Source organism: Oncorhynchus clarkii, chromosome 12 (genome assembly GCF_045791955.1).
Source record: "Oncorhynchus clarkii lewisi isolate Uvic-CL-2024 chromosome 12, UVic_Ocla_1.0, whole genome shotgun sequence".
NCBI classification, from domain to species: domain Eukaryota; kingdom Metazoa; phylum Chordata; class Actinopteri; order Salmoniformes; family Salmonidae; genus Oncorhynchus; species Oncorhynchus clarkii.
Window position 1 is genome coordinate 77,587,725 of NC_092158.1, and position 23,180 is coordinate 77,610,904.

Consider the following 23,180-nt stretch of genomic DNA (forward strand, 5'->3'; position numbering starts at 1 on the left):
CCTCTGATTGGGAACCATACCAGGCCAACCTAGAAATAAAGAAACTAGAATGCCCACCGTAGTCACACCCCGACCTAACCAAAATAGAGAATAAAACATCTCTAAGGTCAGGACGTGACATCAAGGGAGATCATTGTAAGAGTAATGAAGAACTAATGATGACCAGCAGCATCACTGAAAGATACATAAGAGCTAAACATATACTTTATAATTGGCGATATATTAAATTATACTGTTTATTAACTGTATGTTCTATACTAACAATGAGTATGCGGAGTAGGTTTATGTTTAAGTAACACATCTGCAATAATGTAGGCTATTCCAGATACAACATTATCTCATCAACAATGATACCCAAAGCCCCTGATTTATCACATTCCAAGCTAATGTGATTCTCTCTTTGTGTATCTTTATCCCCAACAGCCTGGAGAGAAACAGAGATATTTTGAAGTAGGAGTGAGTCATATCATTTTCCCGTACCATTATTTTACATATGATCTGGGAGGGATCTGGGTTGGATTTGAATCATTACATTCTGAGAACTGTCCATCTCACGGTAATGCATTTTAAAGACATATGAGATAATGTATGGCATTGTGGTATTAGCAGTACATTGTTCAATAAGACACAGTAACAGTAGTGAGGACATTATTCCCATTCAGGTGGCCTCTTGTCCAAATCCAGTTGTGGGTTTGTTGTTTTTTGTGCCAGTCTCACTTTCATCTGACTCGTTGGACTGGTGATGTTCAGACACATTATTTACACCCTGACACCTCCTCAACCTCCCTCTGCTTCTCTCTCTCGTCCTACCTCTCTCACACTCTATCACTGTCTACAGTATATCTCTCTCTCACCCACACCAATGTGCTTGTATCTGACTGGTCCAGCTGTGCTGCTGTCAGAACTCATGTCAACCAGTCATAATTCCTAACCTGTGATGGTCACAAGGTGAAACATGGCAGTACTGTTTACAATGTGGGCCGGTCCCTTTTAATATCAACCAGTATGAAAAAAATCCTTTAAAAGGGGCAGAATAGTAAAAAAAAAATAATAATTCAAAGAAATACCTGATATTTCAACTCTATGAGGTCAAAATAACACTGAAATTGTGAAAATGATAATGCACTTATTGTGTAAGAGCTGTTTAAAAAAAACCATGGAATTTCAGCCTGTTCAGTTAGGATGGTGTTTTTTAATTTTCTTATTTTACAGGAAATGAGGGTTCCTCTAGCCTGGAGGAGGAACTTGCCCACTGCAGAGTGACAGGCACCTCTTCTCCTCTATTCTAAGATGATTACGTGTTAATTGACGTGGAGTTAGCTGAGGACCACCCGCAGAGCACAGCGCCCCACACCCGTCCAACTAGAACGCTCTTCCTTTATTCTTAGTCACACACTTCTGGGTCGTGGCCAGGGACTATCTAATGTGATGATGGATGTCAAAACAGTTTGTCCTCTTCATTTCCTTCAAGGTAATTTAAGTTATTAAGCATGTTTCATAAGACTGAATCGTTTAAAAGCAATACAATTGAAACTATTCTGTTTCCGAGCCTAAGCAAGTGGACATTCGCTCAGGCATCCTGACTGTGGTTATACAACTATGTTCTCCTGATCAGATGTTTTTCAGGGAGCTATTGTGCTCGCTAGTCCCACTTTAGTGTTGTTCTAGCGCTGTTATGTGTTGTTTATGGTGGAATCGTTTCAAAATCACCTGCATCCCTCGCAGAGAGATACTTTCTTGCTCGGGATCTTGCATTGTTAGCACTCAAACACAGGGGGACATAATTGTCATTACCTTCAATGACCACAGTTTGAGTAGCAGTCGGGACACCAACACTGCTGAACACAGTTACCTCGCTGTTCACCTTTGCAGCAAAGGCTGGCATGTCATACACCTCCTCACAGCACCAGTATTCAAAATGACACAGACAGGAAGCAATTTTGCCCTTTTCTGAAATTACTGTTCCACCTCCTTGCTTAAGTATGACGTTAGGAATTACACATTGTGTGTATATCTTTTCCTTTCAACATGTCACATTTTATGTCCTGTCTTTCTTCATTTTCCTCAAATCTTAACCTTTACCTTCGCCTCTCTCAAACCCCTGATTCACCTCCTAAAACGATCTTTCGCTCTTTCTCCCCTCAGTCTCCCCTTAGGGTTTATTGTTCTCCACGTCTCCTCCACTCGTATTTTGTTTTAACTCTGGTGAATATTTCATAGCTGTACATCTGTGTTTACAAGTTCAGGACAGACCAGAAAGACATAATGTACTTGAAGACACCATTTAGACTAAGCCACTAAACTCAGGGAATACTCCATCACTCTCACCCCAAGCTTCCAGATAAAACATGTATCATAATCCTAACTCCACATTCTAATCCTAATCCTTGGGTGTAATCCTAAATCTTTTCTTTTGTCCCTTTGATAAAAAAAATATTGTAATCCATGTTTCCTATAATACTGACACAAGAACTCAGATCTCAGATCAAGACTGGGTTGGTAAGGGCACGCTGTTGACACTGAATGTACAAAACATTAGGAACACCTTACTAATACTGAGTCGCACCTTTTGCCCTCAGAAAGCCTTGATTCGTTGGGCCATGGACTCTACAAGGTGTCGAAAGGGTTCCACAGGGATTCTGGCCCATTTTGACACCAAGTTGTGCTTCCCACAGTTGTGTCAAGTTGGCTGGATGTTATTTGGGTGGTGGACCATTATTGGTACACACGAGAAACGGTTGAGAGTGAAAAACCCAGCAGCACTGCAGTTCTTGATACACTCAAACTGGCACGCCTGGCACCTGCCTGGTTCAAAGGCACTTACATATTTTGTCTTGCCCATTCACCCTCTGAATGGCACACATATACAATCCATGTCTCAAGGCTTAAAAATCCTTCTTTAACCTGTCTCCTCCCCTTCATCTACACTGATTAAAGTGGGTTTAACAAGTGGCATCGATAAGGGATCATAGCTTTCACCTGGATTCACCTGGTCAGTCTACAGTATGTCATGGAAAGAGCAGGTGTTCCTAATGTTCCTAATGTACACTCAGTGTATCTCCCTAAAGAGTACATCATATACAATTCCTGACCTGTGTGCCTGCCATTCATGTGTAAGCAGGCCTGTAAACAACCTATGTCATGTATGTTAAATGATGATTTGTGAATGGTATGGGGGATTCCATATGTAGGATCTTAATTTGAGTCTGTTTTCTGCAGCAGGAAAATAATCCTGCAGCAACAGAAAATGTGAATCATTATGTGGACATTTTTGTAGGGGTTGATGCATTTTTCGTGAGAGAAAATCAATTCTGACAGTGGAAATGACTAACTTTAGAAGCCTTTTTAAAACTCAAATACACTTTGCAAGTTTTAATTTCCTGCTGGGCAGAAAAATTCTCAGCAACAAAAAGAATGAGGAAATTAAGATCCTACATCTGTAGAGATGCCGTTTGCTTTTCAAAGTGCTTTTCTCTGCCTCCATGTATGATGCATTCTCTCCCTCCATCTTACAGTACACGGTCTAACCTTACTCCATCACTCCAAGCTCTGCTGACAGACCTCACCCCCCACTGAGAGGACAACTTTGCAGATGGACTCCCATGCTGAGTGGACAAGACTGTGTAGCGTGATGCTCACTATCACTGACCACCATACTCTAACACAGGGTCAGCTGAAATATTTGTACATAGCTTTGTCTCAACGTACAATATGTTTTTCTCAGGAGGAACAGCCATGTCCCTTTGTGCTGCTAAAGCAGTGTACTCTGAAAGAGCAGTTTTGTGTTTTGCTGGGTGGGGTGTGCGGGTTCAGATGGAGAGCTGGGCACAAGGGCCCACGTCAAACACATTCTGTACATTAAGAGCCCCCAACAGCCTTCCACTCTACTGCCATCACACACGCTACACTGAACCGCCCAGACATGACAGGAGACATGGGGAGAGAGGAGGGGGACTGCATGGAACAGGTGCGGGACTAGGGGTGGTGGTGGTAGCAGAAGAAGTCCCCTCTCTCCCCCTCTCCCCCTCTCCCCCCTCCACAGTCACAAAAACAACATTCACTATGTGAGGGTAGAGGGCACAATAACAGATGATTTTATGATTCACTAAGTGTGTAGATTAAAGAAAATTCCCTTCAACTTGCTTACCTTACCCTATGTGCATACAAGTGTTTGTGTGTGTGTTGGTGTGTGCTGAATCGCATGTTGAGCATGGAGGCTCCTCTGTAACTGACTGTAAAGTGGGCTGGGAGGGGGGCTCAAATGGACATTGTGTAACGTTTAAAAACACACACCCCTCTCCAGGGTACTGACCAATGCATGTGGAGAAGAGAGATCACTCCTGCCCTCCACACTATAAGACATGATGCAACAACACAGAGACAGTTGTCACTGGCATCCTCAGTCTAAGGAGTTGGTGCTGCCCTCATTACATAAAACTTACTATGTTCTTATTGTGTGTCAACAACCAAATCTCTCCTAGGTAGATGTTGCCATCCATGCAGCTGACAGCAGGTCAGTGTTAATTATAGCTCAGCTACAGACTACAGTAGAGTTGGCAGGGCTGTGGTCTATCCTGATCTCAGGCCTGTGCCAGACAAACAGGTGAGCTGAATGGGAGATTAGTGAGGCTGGAATGGAGATATATTTTTCTTCAACAAAGCTACGTGTAATTTTCTTCAATCCTTCTCTCTCTTTATCTTCATTTCTTTCATAAGATCCATCTCAACATATTTCAGACTCACATGTCGAATAGCTAGCAACATTAGAGGTAATATGTTTTGCTCATTCTGCCAGCCAGAAGCTGATCATGTGACTATTTGACAGCGCAGAAAATAGTCAATAGAAACGTGTGTGTGAGAGTGTGAGAGAGTGTGAGTGTGAGAGAGAAACAGACAGAGACAAAGAGAGAAACAGAGAGAGAGAGATGGAGAGAAAGAGAGAGAGACAGAGAGAGAGAGCATGAAAGCATGAGAGAGCAAAATAACGGAGATGGAGGAGGTAAAATAGATGGATGAGGAAGGATGGGAGATTAAATGAACAAGAAGTACGTCTCACTGTACATTGTTGGGGCCGTACAGATCCCAGTGGTGGGAGGAAGAAAGGAAAGCAGAGGAAGAGGAGGTGTACATGGATGGAGGGAGGAAAGAGAGGAAGGGATGGCGGGGGAGTGGAGGGGACAGGAAAAGAGAAAGGTTGAGAGGGGGTGAGTGAAGAGAGAGGGAGGAGAGTGAAACTGGCATATGAGAGGTACTGTAGCATGGAGAGGTTGGTAGTTTGGCATGCTTTCAGGGCTGTGTGTGTGTGTGTGTGTGTGTGTGTGTGTGTGTGAAAAAGAGAGAGTGAGAGAGAGATGGAGAGGGAGAGAGAGTAAGAGCGAGAGAGGAAGAGAGAGATGACCGATCTGTGTGAAAGAGTGGAGGAGGGGGAGAGTAGAATGGGTACAAAAGAGAGAGATGTGAGCTGAGCTTAGATCGTCCTCCAGAAAACATCTCTAGGGCTCCTTCTTTAAATATCTCTTTCTCTCTGTTTCTGCTTTTCAATCTTCACTCCCTCTCCCAACCACTCTTTCTTTTCCATGTAACTCTTATCTTAGCCTCTGATTTCCCCCTCTTGTCATGAAATCCCTCTTGCCCTATTTTCAGTATAACTCTTCTTTTGTCCCAGTGATGCCTCTGTCGTACACTATGTGAGGATGGGTGGGGCTGTAAACTGTGTTATAATGGCTGGTAAACAGACCCACACACAGGGGGGCATGAATCACTGGGTGTAAATATTCAGTCAGATCCACACCCCTGCATAGTGTGGGACCAGGGAGGAGACCCTGTACCCACATTACACTGATTACACTGCAAAAACCCATACATTAATGCTACAGCACATATCACAGTACCTGCTTCTTACGAGTGTAGACACACAGCTGCAAAGTATGTGAATGAAGGCTTATACAACCTTTACATTTATAAATCCTTTATAAATATGTAATTACACAGGAATAGCAGTTAAAGCTGCAGTCTACGATGTTGGGTTCTAATTTGAAATGTTGAAATATCCTGAGACATATTAACCATATTAGAACTGGGTGTATGGAAATCTAGAGTGAGAAAGGGGAGTGCAGAAAGTTATACAGCCAACTGCTTAAGGTGTTTCCACATATTCTATGTTTTGAAACACATTTAATCCCAAATGAGGTATTATAAATGAAACACTAAAAGGATGGGGAACTTTGACAAAGTGATACTAAGAGACCACATTCACAGAAGATTGATTGACAGCTGGCTACAGTGACAGCAATCAACCACTTCTCTTTCATATCGTCTGAGATCCCTAAAGATTGGAAAGCTGCCGCGGTCATCCCCCTCTTCAAAAGGGGGAGACACTCTAGACCCAAACTGTTACAGACCTATATCCATTCTGCCCTGCCTTTCTAAAGTCTTCGAAAGCCAAGTCAACAAACAGATCACCGACCATTTCGAAATCCCACCGTACCTTCCCCGCTATGCAATCTGGTTTCCGAGCTGGTCATGGGTACACCTCTGCCATGCTCAAGGTCCTAAACGATATCATAACCGCCATCAATAAAAGACAATACGGTGGAGCCGTATTCATCGACCCGGCCAAGGCTTTTGACTGTCAATCAATGCATTCTTATCAGCAGACTCAACAGCCTTGGTTTCTCAAATGACTGCCTCGCCTGGTTCACCAACTACTTCTCAGAAAGAGTTTGGAGGGCCTGTTGTCCGGACCTCTGGCAGTCTCTATGAGGGTACCACAGGGTTCAATTCTCGGGCCGACTCTTTTCTCTGTATATATCAATGATGTCGCTCTTGCTGCTGGTGATTCTCTGATCCACCTCTACGCAGACGACACCATTCTGTATACTTCTGGCCCTTCTTTAGACACTGTGTTAACAAACCTCCAGACAAGCTTCAAAGCCATACAAAACTCTTTCCGTGGCCTCCAACTGCTCTTAAATGCTAGTAAAACGAAATGCATGCTCTTCAACCGATCGCTGCCCGCACCTGACTAGCATCACTACTCTGGACGGTTCTGACTTAGAATATGTGGACAACTACAAATACCTAGGTGTCTGGTTACACTGTAAACTCTCCTTCCAGACTCACACTAAGTCGAAATTAAATCTAGAATTGGCTTCCTATTTCGCAACAACGCCTCCTTCACTCATGCTGCCAAACATACCCTCGTAAAACTGACTACTCTACAGATCCTTGACTTTGGCTTTGTCACCAAAGCCCCATATACTACCTACCACTGCAACCTGTATGCTCTCTTTGGCTGGCCCTCGCTTCATATTCGTCACCAAACCCACTGGCTCCAGGTCATCTATAAGTCTTTGCTAGGTAAAACCCCACCTTATCTCAGCTCACTGGTCACCATAGCAGCACCCACCCGTAGCACGTGCTCCAGCAGGTATATTTCACTGGTCATCCCCAAAGCCAACTCCTCCTTTGGCCACCTTTCCTTCCAGTTCTCCGCTGCCAATGACTGGAACGAATTGCAAAAATCACTGAAGCTGGAGACTTATATCTCCCTCACTAACTTTAAGCATCAGCTGTCAGATCAGCTTACCGATCACTGCACCTGTACACAACAAATCTGAAAATAGCCCACCCAACTAACTCGTCCACATGTTGTTATGTATTTTTGATCTTTTGCACCCCAGTATCTCTACTTGCACATCATCATCTGCACATCTATCACTCCAGTGTTAATGCTAAAATGTTATTATTTCGCCACTATTGCCTATTTATTGCCTTTACCTCCCTAATCTTACTACATTTTCACACGCTGTACATAGATTTTTCTATTGTGTTATTGACTTTACGTTTGTTTATCCCATGTGTAACTCTGTGTTGTTGTTTTTGGTCGCACTGCTTTGCTTTATCTTGTCCAGGTCGCAGTTGTAAATGAGATATTTTTCTCAACTGGCTTACCTGGTTAAATAAAGGTGAAATAAAAAAATGAATGAAAAACTTCCTGAATGCAAAATGGTAGAATGCTCCAATCAGGAAAGCTTTAGAGCCTCTTTGATAACACAAACTAGGTCCAGGAGAGATACTTGTGTAGTGTAAAGAGATGGATCTAGATTCTAATCAACTCAAATCATCAAATACGATTTTACTCGTCACGTACTTCGTAAAACAACAGGTGCAGACTAACAGTGAAATGATTACCTAAGTGTCATTCCCAACAATGCAGAGAGAAAGAAATGTGACAATGTGATTTTCTGGATTTTTGTTTTAGATTCCGTCTCTCACAGTTGAAGTGTACCTATGATACAAAATTACAGACCTCTACATGCTTTGTAAGTAGGAAAACCTGCAAAATCGGCAGTGTATCAAATACTTGTTCTCTCCACTGTATATGTTTTACCGTTTAGAAATAAACTGTAAAATATCACACCGCACCTGAGTAGCGCAGTGGTCCAAGGCACTGCATCTCAGTGCAAGAGCATTACTACAGTCCCTGGTTCGAATCCAGGCTGTATCACATCCGGCCATGATTGGGAGTCGGGGTAGGCTGTCATTGTAAATAAGAATTTGTTCTTAACTGACTTGCCTAGTAAAATGTGAAGGCATAGTTTTTTGACAAATTCACTTACAGTGCATTCAGAAAATATTTAGACCCCTTGACTTATTCTAAAATTGATTAAATCGTTTTTTTCCCTCATCAATCTACACACAATACCTTAATGACAATGCAAAAACAGGGTTTTAGAATTTTCTTGAAATAAAAAACTGAAATATGATATTTGCATAAGTATTCAGACCCTTTACTCAGTACTTTGTTGAAGCACCTTTGGCAGTGATTACAGCCTCGAGTCTTCTTGGGTATGATGATACAAGCTTGGCACACCTGTATTTGGAGAGTTTCTCCCATTCTTCTCCACTCAAGCTCTGTAAGGTTGCACAGCTATTTTCAGGTCTCTCCAGAGATGTTCGATGAGGTTCAAGTCCGGGCTCTGGCTAGGCCACTCAAGGACATTCAGAGACATGTCCCAAAGCCGCTCTTTGCTGTGTGCTTAGGGTCGTGGTCCTGTTAGAAGGTGAACCTTTGCTCTGGAGCAGGTTTTCATCAAGGATCTCTCTGTACTTTGCTCCGTTCATCTTTGCCTCGATCCTGACTAGTCTCCCACTCCCTGCTGCTGAAAAACATCCCTACAGCATGATGCTGCCACCACCATGCTTCACCGTAGGGATAGTGCCAGATTTCCTCCAGAGGTGATGCTAGGCATTCAGGCCAAAGATCTTGGTTTCATCAGACCAGAGAATCTTGTTTCTCAAGTTGTAGGTGCCTTTTGGCAAACTCTAAGCGGGCAGTCATGTGTGCCTTTCCAAATCATGTCCAATCATTTGATATTTACCACAGGTGGACTCCAATCAAGTTGTAGAAACATCTCAAGGACGTTCAATTCCTAACAAGCAATGATTACATCAAGCTTGTTGGATGTGCATCAAACTTGTTGGATGTAGTTGCTGTTTGTTTTGGTTGGGTTTCAGATTATTTTTTGCCCAATAGAAATGAATGGTAAATAATGTATGGTGCCAATTTGGAGTACTTTTATTCTAAATAAGAATCAAATACGTCTTTCCGACCACTTCTACATGAATGCGGATGCTACTATGATTATAGATAATCATAAATGAATCATGAATAAAGGTGAGTGAGAAAGTTAGAGGCACAAAGGCCATACCCCCAATACATAGTTTTTTATGTACATATACAAATACATATTTATGCCTCTGTACCTTACTCACTCATCATTATTTCCATGAAACACTTATATTCTGTACAACATCATCTGAAACAAAAGCAAAACAAACAATGAATTTGTCCAAATACTTCTGAAATAGGACAGTCTTTCACCAGTCATTCATGCTTCTCTCATTATTTTCCTTGAACTACTACTTTCCCTTCCACAGTGCAGAGCTGCTGAAAACACTGTGCTGTGGCTACCTCAAGCTGGGCTGGCTGGCTGGCTGGCTGGCTGGCTGGCTGAGTGCTGAGTGCATTCTCCCTGCTTTGATTCAGAGGCCAGAACATAAAGCAGGGGCAGCTCTTTAATGGACATTTACCAGATGGCAACCAAAGGAAAAGTCTGTTTTTCTTTGTGTCTTAGGGCTCCAGCTGATCACAGCACTCTAAAAAAAAATGTGTGTGTGTGTGTTCTTTTTGCACTTCACTTGAAAGACTCTCTCCGACAGGTGTTACCCACCATCACACACTGGGGTTATTTTTAGAGACGGAGGAAGCAAAAGAGAAGGAAAGGTGTCATTTCACCTATTTCAAGTGTTAATGAGGCTGTGTGTGTGTGTGTGTGTGTGTGTGTGTGTGTATGTGTGTGTGCGTTCTGAACATTAATTAAAATTCTACTAAAATCAAGGCAACTCGTTTTGAAATGGACAGATGTGGAATATTCATTACAGTAAATTGTCACCATTACCATTCCTTGTCCTTACTGTGAATAAACCAACACAACAAAACTGAGCTTCATTGGCTAAATTCAATTATATTAGCAGAATATAAAGACAAATTGACTCTGGTTAGACACACAAAACCACGACGAAACAGTATTACTGAGCTTCCAAAAGCAGCTCTGAAAGCCTTTACAGTACATCAACAGTGCCCTCTGGTGGGTATAGAGTCCTCGCATGAAACGCAGAGGGGAAAGGTTCATCACACTGCATGTGGTGAGAGATAGATGATGCCCACACAAACACGATTATGAGTACTGCTCATGCCAAAGACAAACACCCCTGCAGTCAAGGAAATCTCCAACGTCACAATGATTCTGACTCATAACCATTCATTCCATAACCGTGGCTGAGAAAAGTGGGACATGTTCGATAAGAGGGTAAAGCACATCATGTATTACAGAATGAGTCATTTTCAAGTCCAAGTAAAAGATCTGAAAAATTGAGAGTAAAACAGGTTATTGTTGCTTTTAATATTAGAGTAGTGTGTGTGTGTAGAGCATATGATTTGACTATTTCTTTTTGTTCATTGAAGGTGATGTTTCCAACTATTAGGTTATTCCTGCTTCCACATTAAAGCCGCAGCCATTATACAAGACACATTCCCACACTTCATAAACTGAATCTGTGACAACCCATACATGGTCCTGTGTGGACAGGACAGGTCAATATTAGGTCACATGACGCACCACACACCCCAATCACACGGCACCGGTTGTCCAATAGCAGTACATCCAAAGCCATCAGAGGGGCTTGTATTTCCTCCTCCATTGGTCTGGATAACTGTTTATGTTAATGTGGCCTTTACAACCCCAAAGCTGTGTTCTCTGCTACACCTGATTACTTATACACACACAGTGGATTATTTCCTAAAAGCATGTCTGTGTTCTGACAATGGCATTTCCATGCATCCTTTGTATCATCCCAGTGCTGAGAGAAACTGACCTGTATAAGCTCTATTGATGTTGAAATTCACATTCAGATAGAAGAGACGGAAGGAGATATCTATATCTAATAAATGTCTATGACTTTCAGGGAGCGAGAGAGAGAGAGAGAGGCTATAGCCTGCATAAGAGGGTAGGTAGTGGATGAAAGGAGGCAGAAGAGAGAGAGACAGAGAGAAAATGAATCCAACTGATTGGTTTCCATGGAAACGGGCTGATGAGGTGTGAGTCTAAATAAAAGAGCAGGTCCTGGCTCAGTCTAAATCACTGTCTGTCTGTGACACACCCCTGAGAAGGGGAGGGGGACGGGGAGAGGGTCAGGGGAGATGGACAGAGGAGCTAAAATGGTTGGGTCTCAGTCAGACCACACTGTCACATCTTCTGCACCCACTCACTGCTACCTCACATATTGCACATTATGATTTCACAAATCCCACATATCACTACAACTGTACTGAATACCACAAGGTCTTACATCCAATATAATATAGCATTTCATTCCTCATACAATACTTTTCACCTTCCATGTCATACATCACACCTCACATATGGACCTCCATATTTCACATGACACAGAAGACCTTGTACCTCAAATATCACCTATTCCACCTCACATTTAATATGTGTGAGGGATGGCACAGTGGACTAAGGGAGTGCTTTTATTGTGGACCATAATCTAGCAGCATAGAGACCTTCAATACCCTCTGAGTAATGTAGCTCCCACAGCAATACGGGACACGCCTACGGGTCACGCCTACATACGGGTCTGTATGTGAGTCTGTGTCGGTGTGTGTGTGTGTGTGTGCCTGACAGTGTGTGCAGAGCATCCAGTACCTATACAAAACACAGTTAGCTGTGATATCACTCAATACTTCAATGGATCAGATGCAAAGACTCATATAAACAGGGAGCAAAGATCACATATAGTAGCAGTGTGGAGACAGGAAGCTCCATCTGAACAGATTACATACTATAACAACTATTTTATACCATATGACAACTGTTTTCCACCATATCCACGTTACTCAGTCTCAGCCATGGCAGTGTGGTGGATGTGTGTTGAGCTGACAATATTTATAACATTTTCCACTGAAGCTAAAGATGAAAGTGTTCCCTGGAGGCTGGACAGCAGACAACAGCCAATTGAGGTCAAGTAGTAGAATGAATGGAGCTCATTGAGCTCTGAGAGGAGCGGAGAGGGGTGAGAAACTGAATATGGGGAAGGTTAAGGGTAAAGGAAATTCCCCATAAAGAGATATCATCAAACAGCATGAAGAGGCTCTACTGGATCCATGAGGAGCCAGAGGGTTCATCAGCTCCTCCCAGTAGTGTCATTTTAGCCAATCAGGAAAAGAAAGACATGGCAACTCACCTCAACAAACAAGAAGCAGGGAACGATGGAGCTGCTGCTCTTCAAACCTGGCTTCTCCTCCTCCGCTGCCATCATTCTCTCGTTCTCTCTCTCCTGTCCTCTCTCCAGCACTCTCTCTCTCCTCACACCTGTGAAGGAAAGAGCATTCCAGGTCAGTAAGAGTTGTCTTGATCTAAAGGAAGCTTGAGGCTCAAAGTATAACATTAAGTTTTATCCCATGACAAGAATGTAGCGTTGGATGGAACAATGGGTCTTGATGTTCTTATACAGAATAACACTTTTGTTTACTTACATGTTACCTCTGTGGCCATAAGACAAAGTGCAAAGACCCACCCACACACTCCCTCCCACTCTCCCCAACACACACAAATAAACAACTAAATAGTATAATATAAGCCTATCAGTGGGCAGTAATGAGCCTCTCCCTCAGTCCCTCAGTCCTGATGAGTCAGTGCTGAAATGAAAATACAGATTGTGTCTAACACTGAATGCCACTATAATGAATGGAACCTTTATGAGCTAGAATAAACATACATCCAGCCAATACACAACACAACATGGAAATAGCATATCTTAATGATGCATGCTACAAAGTAGTCTTAGATTAGAAATATGCTCTTTACATTTGCATAATCACATTTATGTTCACATCTATTTATATTCCAACCAAGGCACAACTCTCTGTCTGCGTGTCTTATTCAATGTCATGTCTACACACTTTACATGGCAGGTAAAGGTGCTCTCGAGTGGCTAGATGTTCTTTACCATTCGGCCATCAGATTTGCCACCAACGCTCCTTATAGGACACATCACTGCACTCTATACTCCTCTGTAAACTGGTCATCTCTGTATACCCATTGCAAGGTTGATGCTTATTTATAAAAACCCTCTTAGACCTCACTCCCCCCTATCTGAGATATCTACTGCAGCCCTCATCCTCCACATACAACACCCATTCTGCCAGTCACATTCTGTTAAAGGTTCCCAAAGCATATACATCCCTGGGTCGCTCCTCTTTTCAGTTTGCTGCAGCTAATGACTGGAACAAGCTGCAAACAACACTCAAACTGGACAGTTTTATCTCCATCTCTTCATTCAAAGACTCAATCATGGACACTCTTACTGACAGATGTGGCTGCTTTGCGTGATGTATTGTTATGTAGTGTTGTCTCTCGTCTTTATTTGTGTTTTGTCCTATATTTATAGATAGACAGATAGGGGCAATGCAAACGGGACATTGTGCCCAGTCAGTGAGGAGTCTCCTGAGCTCGGAATTGAGGTTTTCCCTGACTACAGGAAAAACTTCAGGCCCTAGTCATAGGCTATTGCTAGTCAGGTGGTCAGGGGAAACTCAGGGCCCTTCTTACGGCCATCCAACCTCTGAAGTGGACCAGAAGTCATCCTGAAGAGATCCTATAGCTTGGATCTGGTCTGTGAGAGTTCCCATTTCCTGGGCGTTGTCAGATTGACCTCTATTCTGGGGAAATTAGTGTTGTGTGCTGGAAAGCTTTCTCTTTTTCCCCCACACTGACAGTCAGTCAGGCAGGATGTCAGAGAATAGGCTGTGAGGATGAATAAGGAATGAGACTGGGCTCTTAGCAGCAGAGACAACAACGCAAAGCGGGGCTGCTTTTAGAAAGAGCTCTCTCTCTCTCTCTGAGTGGCCGGCCAGGAAACATCTTGTAGCTGTGACCGTGAACAAGCTGAGGCCCCAGGTAAGGGAAAATCACACAGGATATTTTGGTGATCCTGCTCTACTGATCCCAGCAGCAGATGGGAAGTGTAATGCAGCCTGAGTGGACGGCCGGGTGTCTAACGTCCCTAAGATCAGGATGTCAGGAGGAGGGAAGAGAGCAGGTCAGCACACAGGTGTTGCTGTTTGAGATGGGACAGTGTCTGTCAAAGAGAAAGCCTTTGTGTCCATATGTGCTACATACCGAATAGACAAGAATAGTATTTTGTAGAAACCTTATGGGTGGGCAGGAAAAGGGAGGAGAGGGAGATTTGTTGAGGAAGATAAAAGTAGGACACCAGGGGCAATTTACCCAGCGATAGGAGAAAGAGTGTTGTTTGATAGCAAATGACTGCCTGCGCATGCATGTGTGTGTGTATGTGTGTGTGTGTTTGCGTGTGCGTGAGTACAGCTGGATTTGATCTGATTAGGGAGGCAGGGTGACAGGAGTCCTGATCTTATTGGCTTGCCATCCATCAGAGAGCCCAGCCAGCTTGTCGTCACTGAGACACTGCAGCCCACAGACACACACACAAACACAAAAGCGAGAGGGAAGAGACGAAAATACCAGGGAACGAGAGAGGGAGGAGGCAAAACTATTGTTGGAAAACTCAAGAAAAAGAATGAGAGATGGGGGTTAGGAGGAAAGGACATGTGAAGGGAATGAAAGAGGATGAGGTTGTTAATATGAATAGACTAGTAACTAGTTAGCTGACACAGAGAAGGAGGAGAACTATACAATATCCTGCTGGTCTGAATCCCCAGTCTTAGGAGAGGAGCCCAGAAAATCATATGTCCACTCTCCTCCCTCAGACACACACACGCACAGGCACATGTACAGACACACACCGCCCGGGGACACAAAGGCTAATTGGACACTACAATCTGTATCACGGCTGCCTTCACGTCCAGCTATTTCTACCACATACTGAGAAATACTACAACTGCGCAGAGATATTTCATCTGCACAGATGTATATTGCAATATTCTATATGAACATAAAATAGCAAAGTACAATGTACAGTGCCTTCAGAAAGTATTCATACCCCAATATTATTTTTCTTACCCATACCCCATAATGACAAAGTGAAAACATTTGAGCAAATTTACAGAAAATGAAATATCTAATTTACATCTGTATTCAAACCCGTGGGTCAATACATGTCAGAATCACCTTTTAGCAGCGATTATAGCTGTGAGGCTTTCTGGGTAAGTCTAAGAGCTTTGCATACCTGGATTGTAAAATATCTGTACATTACTCTTTTTAAAATTCTTCAAGCTCTGTCAAGTTGGTTGTTGTTCATTGCTAGACAGCCCTTTTCAAGTCTTGTCATAGACTTTCAAGCCTATTTAAGGCAAAACTGTAACTAGGCCGCTCAGGAACATTCAATGTCTTCTTGGTAAGCAACTCCAGTGTATATTTGGCCTTGTGTTTTAGGTTACTGTCCAGCTGAAAGGTGAATTTGTCTCCCATTATCTCAACAGTCTCTCAGCAGACTGAACTAGGTTTTTCTTTAGGATCTATTCCATTACTTTTTATCCTAAAAAACTCCCTAGTTTGACAAGCATACCCATAACATGATGCAGCCACCACCATGCTTGAACATGTGAAGTGAACTCTGTACAGGCTTCCTTCTTTTCACTCTGTCATTTAGGTTAGTATTTTGGAGTAGCTACAATCTTGTTGAGACATCCTCAGTTTACTCCTATCATAGCCTTTAAACTCTGTAATTGTTTTAAAGTCACCGTTGGCCTCATGGTGAAATCCCTGAATCGTTTCCCTTCTCTCCAGCTACTGACTTAGGATGGTTGCCTGTATTTTTGTAGTTACTAGGTGTATTGATATACCATCCAAAGTGTAATTAATAACTTCACCATGCTCAAAGATATATTCAATGTCTGCTGTTTTTTACCCATCTACCAATAGGTGCCCTTCTTTGTGAGGCATTGGAAAACCTCCTACTTATTGACTCAAGACATTTTAGCTTTTCATTTTTAATTAATTTTTAAAACATATTTACACTTCAACATTATGGGGTATTGTGTGTAGGCCAGTGTCAATTTTTTTTATGTAATCCATTTTAAATTCAGACTGTCACATAACAGAATGTGTAAAAAGTCAAGGGGTGTGAATACTTTTTGAAGGGCAGTCTGGTTGATCCTTTCATCCTTGAATGTAGCCATCCCCCTGACACAGTACTACTCAGAGAGGTACAAGGTAGTATATTCAATGTGTTTGTACAGTCCACTGCAGCATTTACATGGCACTGTCTGCTTCTTTCTTTCAACCTGTGTGTGGCTATCCTGTGCTGCTGAATACTCTCCTATAACCAATCACGTTCAAAGAGATCAGTCCAAGTCCCTTTAATCACTGTACTGTTTGTTGTCTTGGTGCATTACCAAGGTGTGTGTAGTAAGCATGCAGGATGGTAGTATGTTGAGTGTGTGTGCCTTGCTCTTGACCGACATGTTTCACTCAAACCAGACCACATGCTGAATCTGCAGATATCAGTGTGCAGAACGCATAAACACACACACCACACGCACACTCCTTCACTTGCGGTAATAAAAACATACACTACCCCCCTGCCAGAGAGACAATTCCACTTCACGCTATTAATAGGGCGGTGGAGGGTGTAGGTAGGGCGGGGGGGCTAATAGGATTTCAGAACGCTAGGTTATTAGAGCTTCCCTTTGGGGAATACCATGGTGAAACACTCCTCACCTCCACATAAACACCTAAACACTCTCATTTGCTTCAACCACAATCTGAACCATTGACATAAAACACAATGCTAACATGCTAATGCTCGTCATACTGCAACCCATGCAGACAGAGAGGAAAACAGACGGAGGAGAGTAAAACCCATCCCTCTTACCTTAGACACCTCGCTGCTGCCTAGCTCCTCTGTTGCAGTGGCACCAGATTCCTACGCGGAGGCCATGTCAGATGAGGGAGAGTGCTGTGAAAATCTCCCCACCCAGCTGCCTCTCTATCTCTTTTCTTCTTCTCTCCTCCTCCTGCTCCAGAGTGAAGTGAGGTACCGGAGCTCCTCAGACAGACACTCACACACGCGCGCACGGAGATAAAGCGAGCTAGCGACTCCCCAGCCCTCCTCACACACTCAACACACTCCCCATCTAATTAGCCACTTCAAATAAGCAGTTAATCAATTAAGTGGCGGGAATTACTGCATGTGCTGCGCTGTCTTCCAATACAGACCGAGAGGCAGCGTGTGTGGAAGGTTGTGTATTCGCGTGTGAGTAAGAGAGAGAGAGGGGATGTGTGGTATCTGTGCCACTAGAGAGAAGCTAATTTGTATTCAAAACTTGTTTCTTTCCATCCCTCTCTCTCTGTCCTCCCTCTCTCTCGCAGTGAATGAGGGAGGGAGGGGATGTAAAACTCAAACAGAGTGGTGTGTGTGTGAGAGAGAGAGAGAGAGAGAGAGAGAGAGAGAGAGAGAGAGAGAGAGGGAGGGAGGGAGGGAGGGAGGGAGGGAGGGAGGGAGGGAGCTCAGGTGTGCCTCTGTGTCGGGCTGCAGCCTGCCTGCCTCAGGGCACACAATCCAATGAATACATGGCTATTGATCTAGGGCTGGTGTGGGTTTAATATGGCAGGTCAGGACTGATAAGAGATAGGGGCTGGCTGCCTGCCTGCCTGCCTGCCACTGTTAAACAGGACAGGGTCAACAGCTAGAGGGGAACTGTTATAGTGGAAGGGAGAGTCAGAGTGTGTGTAGAGAGTGAGAGAGAGAGAGAGAGAGAGAGAGAGAGAGAAGAGAGAGAGAGAGAGAGAGAGAGCAACACAATTAGACCCAACCAAATCATGAGAAAACAAAAAGATAGTTACTTGACACATTGGGAAAGAAGTAAAAAAACTGAGCAAACTAGAATGCTATTTGGCCCTAAACAGAGAGTACACAGTGGCAGAATACCTGACCACTGTGACTGACCCAAACTTAAGGAAAGCTTTGACTATGTACAGACTCAGTGAGCATAGCCTTGCTATTGAGAAAGGCCGCCGTTGGCAGACCTGGCTCTCAAGAGAAGACAGGCTATGTGCACACTGCCTACAAAATGAGGTGGAAACTAAGCTGCACTTCCTAACCTTCTGCCAAATGTATGACCATATTAGAGACACATATTTCCCTCAGATTACACAAATCCACAAAGAATTCGAAAACAAACCACATTTTGATAAACTCCCATATCTACTGGGTGAAATACCACACAGCAGAAATATTTGTGACCTGTTGCCACTGAAAAGGGCAACCAGTGAAGAACAAACACCATTGTAAATACAACCCATATTTATGTTTATTTATTTTCCCTTTTGTACTTTAACTATTTGCACATAATGACATTTGAAATGTCTTTATTCTTTTGGAACTTTTGTGCGTGTAATGTTTACTGTTCATTTTTATTGTTTATTTCATTTTTGTGTATTATCTGCTTCCCTTGCTTTGGCAATATTAACATATGTTTCCCATGCCAATAAAGCCCTTAAATTGAGGGGGGTTGACATACATGTGCTTGCCAAGGCTTATCACATTAACAATATCAATGACACACTCTGATATTCTTGATGGCAGTAGTCTGGCCTATTATTAATGTGTGTGTAACATTCCAGGGGAAGGGACTGTGGGCTCAGGCTATTGATGAAAGTACGCATCAAACTTTGCTATGTGATCACAATACGAAGATCTGGGGCTCACAGTTTCACCGCATGAAGAATGTCCTCATTCAGTAGCCAGCGGGGTTTTAATGCAGTCAGCTCACATCTGAATCATAGTACACGTCTTCCAAACAGACCCAACTAAACCGAGGTCGCTATGCCCACCCAATTCTGTCTAGTCTCAAACCCTAGCTTCTCACACATGCTCATTAGCACTTTGAAACATTTATTGGACAGTAGTGAGTGTAGAGAGTATAGAGATATTGTTATCCACATCGGCACCAACGATGTTAGGATGAAACAGTCAGAGATCACCAAGCGCAACATAGCTTCAGCGTGTAAATCAGCTAGAAAGATGTGTCGGCATCAAGTAATTGTCTCTGGCCCCCTCCCAGTTAGGGGGAGTGATGAGCTCTACAGCAGAGTCTCACAACTCAATCGCTGGTTGAAAACTGTTTTCTGCCCCTCCCAAAATATAGAATTTGTAGATAATTGGCACTCTTTCTGGGACTCACCCACAAACAGGACCAAGCCTGACCTGCTGAGGAGTGACGGACTCCATCCTAGCTGGAGGGGTGCTCTCATCTTATCTACCAACATAGACAGGGCTCTAACTCCTCTAGCTCCACAATGAAATAGGGTGCAGGCCAGGCAGCAGGCTGTTAGCCAGCCTGCCAGCATAGTGGGGTCTGCCACTAGCACAGTCAGTGTAGTCAGCTCAGCTATCCCCATTGAGACCGTGTCTGTGCCTCGACCTAGGTTGGGCAAAACTAAGCAATCTCACTAGGATAAGGACCTCCTCCATTCCTGTCATTATTGAAAGAGATCATGATACCTCACATCTCAAAATAGGGCTACTTGCCTTCAAAGGCAATTATAGTCAAAGAAGTAATCACTGATCATAATCTTGATGTGATTGGCCTGACTGAAACATGGCTTAAGCCTGATGAATTTACTGTGTTAAATGAGGCCTCACCTCCTGGCTACACTAGTGACCATATCCCCGTGCATCCCGCAAAGGCGGAGGTGTTGCTAACATTTACGATAGCAAATTTCAATTTACAAAACAAAAAATGACGTTTTCGTCTTTTGAGCTTCTAGTCATGAAATCTATGCAGCCTACTCAATCACTTTTTATAGCTACTGTTTACAGGCCTCCTGGGCCATATACAGCGTTCCTCATTGAGTTCCCTGAATTCCTATCGGACCTTGTAGTCATAGCAGATAATATTCTAATTTTTGGTGACTTTAATGTTCACATGGAAAAGTCCACAGACCCACTCCAAAAGGCTTTCGGAGCCATCATCGACTCAGTGGGTTTTGTCCAACATGTCTCTGGACCCACTCACTGTCACAGTCATACTCTAGACCTAGTTTTGTCCCATGGAATAAATGTTGTGGATCTTAATGTTTTTCCTCATAATCTTGGACTATCGGACCACCATTTTATTACGTTTGCAATTGCAACAGATAATCTGCTCAGACCCCAACCAAGGAACATCAAAAGTCGTGCTATAAATTCACAGACAACACAAAGATTCCTTGATGTCCTTCCAGATTCCCTCTGTCTACCCAAGGACGCCAGAGGATAAAAATCAGTTAACCACCTAACTGAGGAACTCAATTTAACCTTGCGCAATACCCTAGATGCAGTTGCACCCCTAAAAACTAAAAACATTTCTCATAAGAAACTAGCTCCCTGGTACACAGAAAATACCAGAGTTCTGAAGCAAGCTTCCAGAAAATTGGAACGGAAATGGTGCCACACCAAACTGGAAGTCTTCCGACTAGCTTGGAAAGGCAGTACCGTGCAGTACCGAAGAGCCGTTACTGCTACTCGATCATCCTATTTTTCTAACTTAATTGAGGAAAATAAGAACAATCCGAAATTCCTTTTTGACACTGTCGCAAAGCTAACTAAAAAGCAGCATTCCCCAAGAGAGGATGGCTTTCACTTCAGCAGTGATAAATTCATTAACTTCTTTGAGGAAAAGATCATGATTATTAGAAAGCAAATTACGGACTCCTCTTTAAATCTGCGTATTCCTTCAAAGCTCAGTTGTCCTGAGTCTGCACAACTCTGCCAGGACCTAGGATCAAGAGAGACGCTCAAGTGTTTTAGTACTATATCTCTTGACACAATGATGAAAATAATCATGGCCTCTAAACCTTCAAGCTGCATACTGGACCCTATTCCAACTAAACTACTGAAAGAGATGCTTCCTGTGCTTGGCCCTCCTATGTTGAACATAATAAACGGCTCTCTATCCACCGGATGTGTAACAAACTCACTAAAAGTGGCAGTACTAAAGCCTCTCTTGAAAAAGCCAAACCTTGACCCAGAAAATATAAAAAACTATCGGCCTATATCGAATCTTCCATTCCTCTCAAAATTTTTAGAAAAGGCTGTTGCGCAGCAACTCACTGCCTTCCTGAAGACAAACAATGTATACGAAATGCTTCAGTATGGTTTTAGACCCCATCATAGCACTGAGACTGCATTTGTGAAGGTGGTAAATGACCTTTTAATGGCATCAGACCGAGGCTCTGCATCTGTCCTCGTGCTCCTAGACCTTAGTGCTGCTTTAGATACCATCGATCACCACATTCTTTTGGAGAGATTGGAAACCCAAATTGGTCTACACGGACAAGTTCTGGCCTGGTTTAGATCTTATCTGTCGGAAAGATATCAGTTTGTCTCTGTGAATAGTTTGTCCTCTGACAAATCAACTGTAAGTTTCGGTGTTCCTCAAGGTTCCGTTTTAGGACCGCTATTGTTTTCACTATATATTTTACCTCTTGGGGATGTCATTCGAAAACATAATGTTAACTTTCACTGCTATGCGGATGACACACAGCTGTACATTTCAATGAAACATGGTGAAGCCCCAAAATTGCCCTCGCTAGAAGCATGTGTTTCAGACATAAGGAAGTGGATGGCTGCAAACTTTCAACTTTTAAACTCGGACAAAACAGAGATGCTTGTTCTAGGTCCCAAGAAACAAAGAGATCTTCTGTTGAATCTGACAATTAATCTTAATGGTTGTACAGTCGTCTCAAATAAAACTGTGAAGGACCTCGCCGTTACTCTGGACCCTGATCTCTCTTTTGAAGAACATATCAAGACTGTTTCAAGGACAGCTTTTTTCCATCTACGTAACATTGCAAAAATCAGAAACTTTCTGTCCAAAATTGATGCAGAAAAATTTATCCATGCTTTTGTCACTTCTAGGTTAGACTACTGCAATGCTCTACTTTCCGGCTACCCGGATAAAGCACTAAATAAACTTCAGTTAGTGCTAAATACGGCTGCTAGAATCCTGACTAGAACCAAAACATTTGATCATATTACTCCAGTGCTAGCCTCCCTACACTGGCTTCCTGTCAAGGCAAGGGCTGATTTCAAGGTTTTACTGCTAACCTACAAAGCATTACATGGACTTGCTCCTACCTATCTCTCTGATTTGGTCCTGCCGTACAAACCTACACGTACGCTACGGTCACAAGACGCAGGCCTCCTAATTGTCCCTAGAATTTCTAAGCAAACAGCTGGAGGTTGGGCTTTCTCCTATAAGGCTCAATTTTTATGGAATTGTCTGCCTACCCATGTAAGAGACGCAAACTCGGTCTCAACCTTTAAGTCTTTACTGAAGACTCATCTCTTCAGTGGGTCATATGATTGAGTGTAGTCTGGCCCAGGAGTGGGAAGGTGAACGGAAAGGCTCTGGAGCAACGCACCGCCCTTGCTGTCTCTGCCTGGCCGGTTCCCCTCTTTCCACTGGGATTCTCTGCCTCTAACCCTATTACAGGGGCTGAGTCACTGGCTTACTGGGGCTCTTTCATACTGTCCCTGGGAGGGGTGCGTCACTTGAGTGGGTTGAGTCACTGATGTGATCTTCCTGTCTGGGTTGGCGCCCCCCCCCTTGGGTTGTCCCGTGGCGGAGATCTTTGTGGGCTATACTC

General features: G+C 43.3%; 1 protein-coding gene across 2 annotated transcripts in view; it reads right to left on the reverse strand.

Annotated features, from left to right (window-relative positions):
* The window catches only part of LOC139421370 (phospholipid phosphatase-related protein type 5-like), a 46,049-nt gene extending 28,293 nt beyond the window's left edge, over window positions 1–17,756 (reverse strand). For both annotated transcript variants that reach the window (XM_071172195.1, XM_071172196.1), the window contains exons 1-2: window positions 17,422–17,756; window positions 12,811–12,938 (exon numbers count right to left, since the gene is read on the reverse strand). In XM_071172195.1, coding sequence (XP_071028296.1) covers window positions 12,811–12,885 — 75 coding nt within the window. In that variant the 5' untranslated portion in view covers window positions 12,886–12,938; window positions 17,422–17,756. The remainder of the gene's footprint in view (window positions 1–12,810; window positions 12,939–17,421) is intronic.
* Window positions 17,757–23,180: the final 5,424 nt, after the last annotated feature.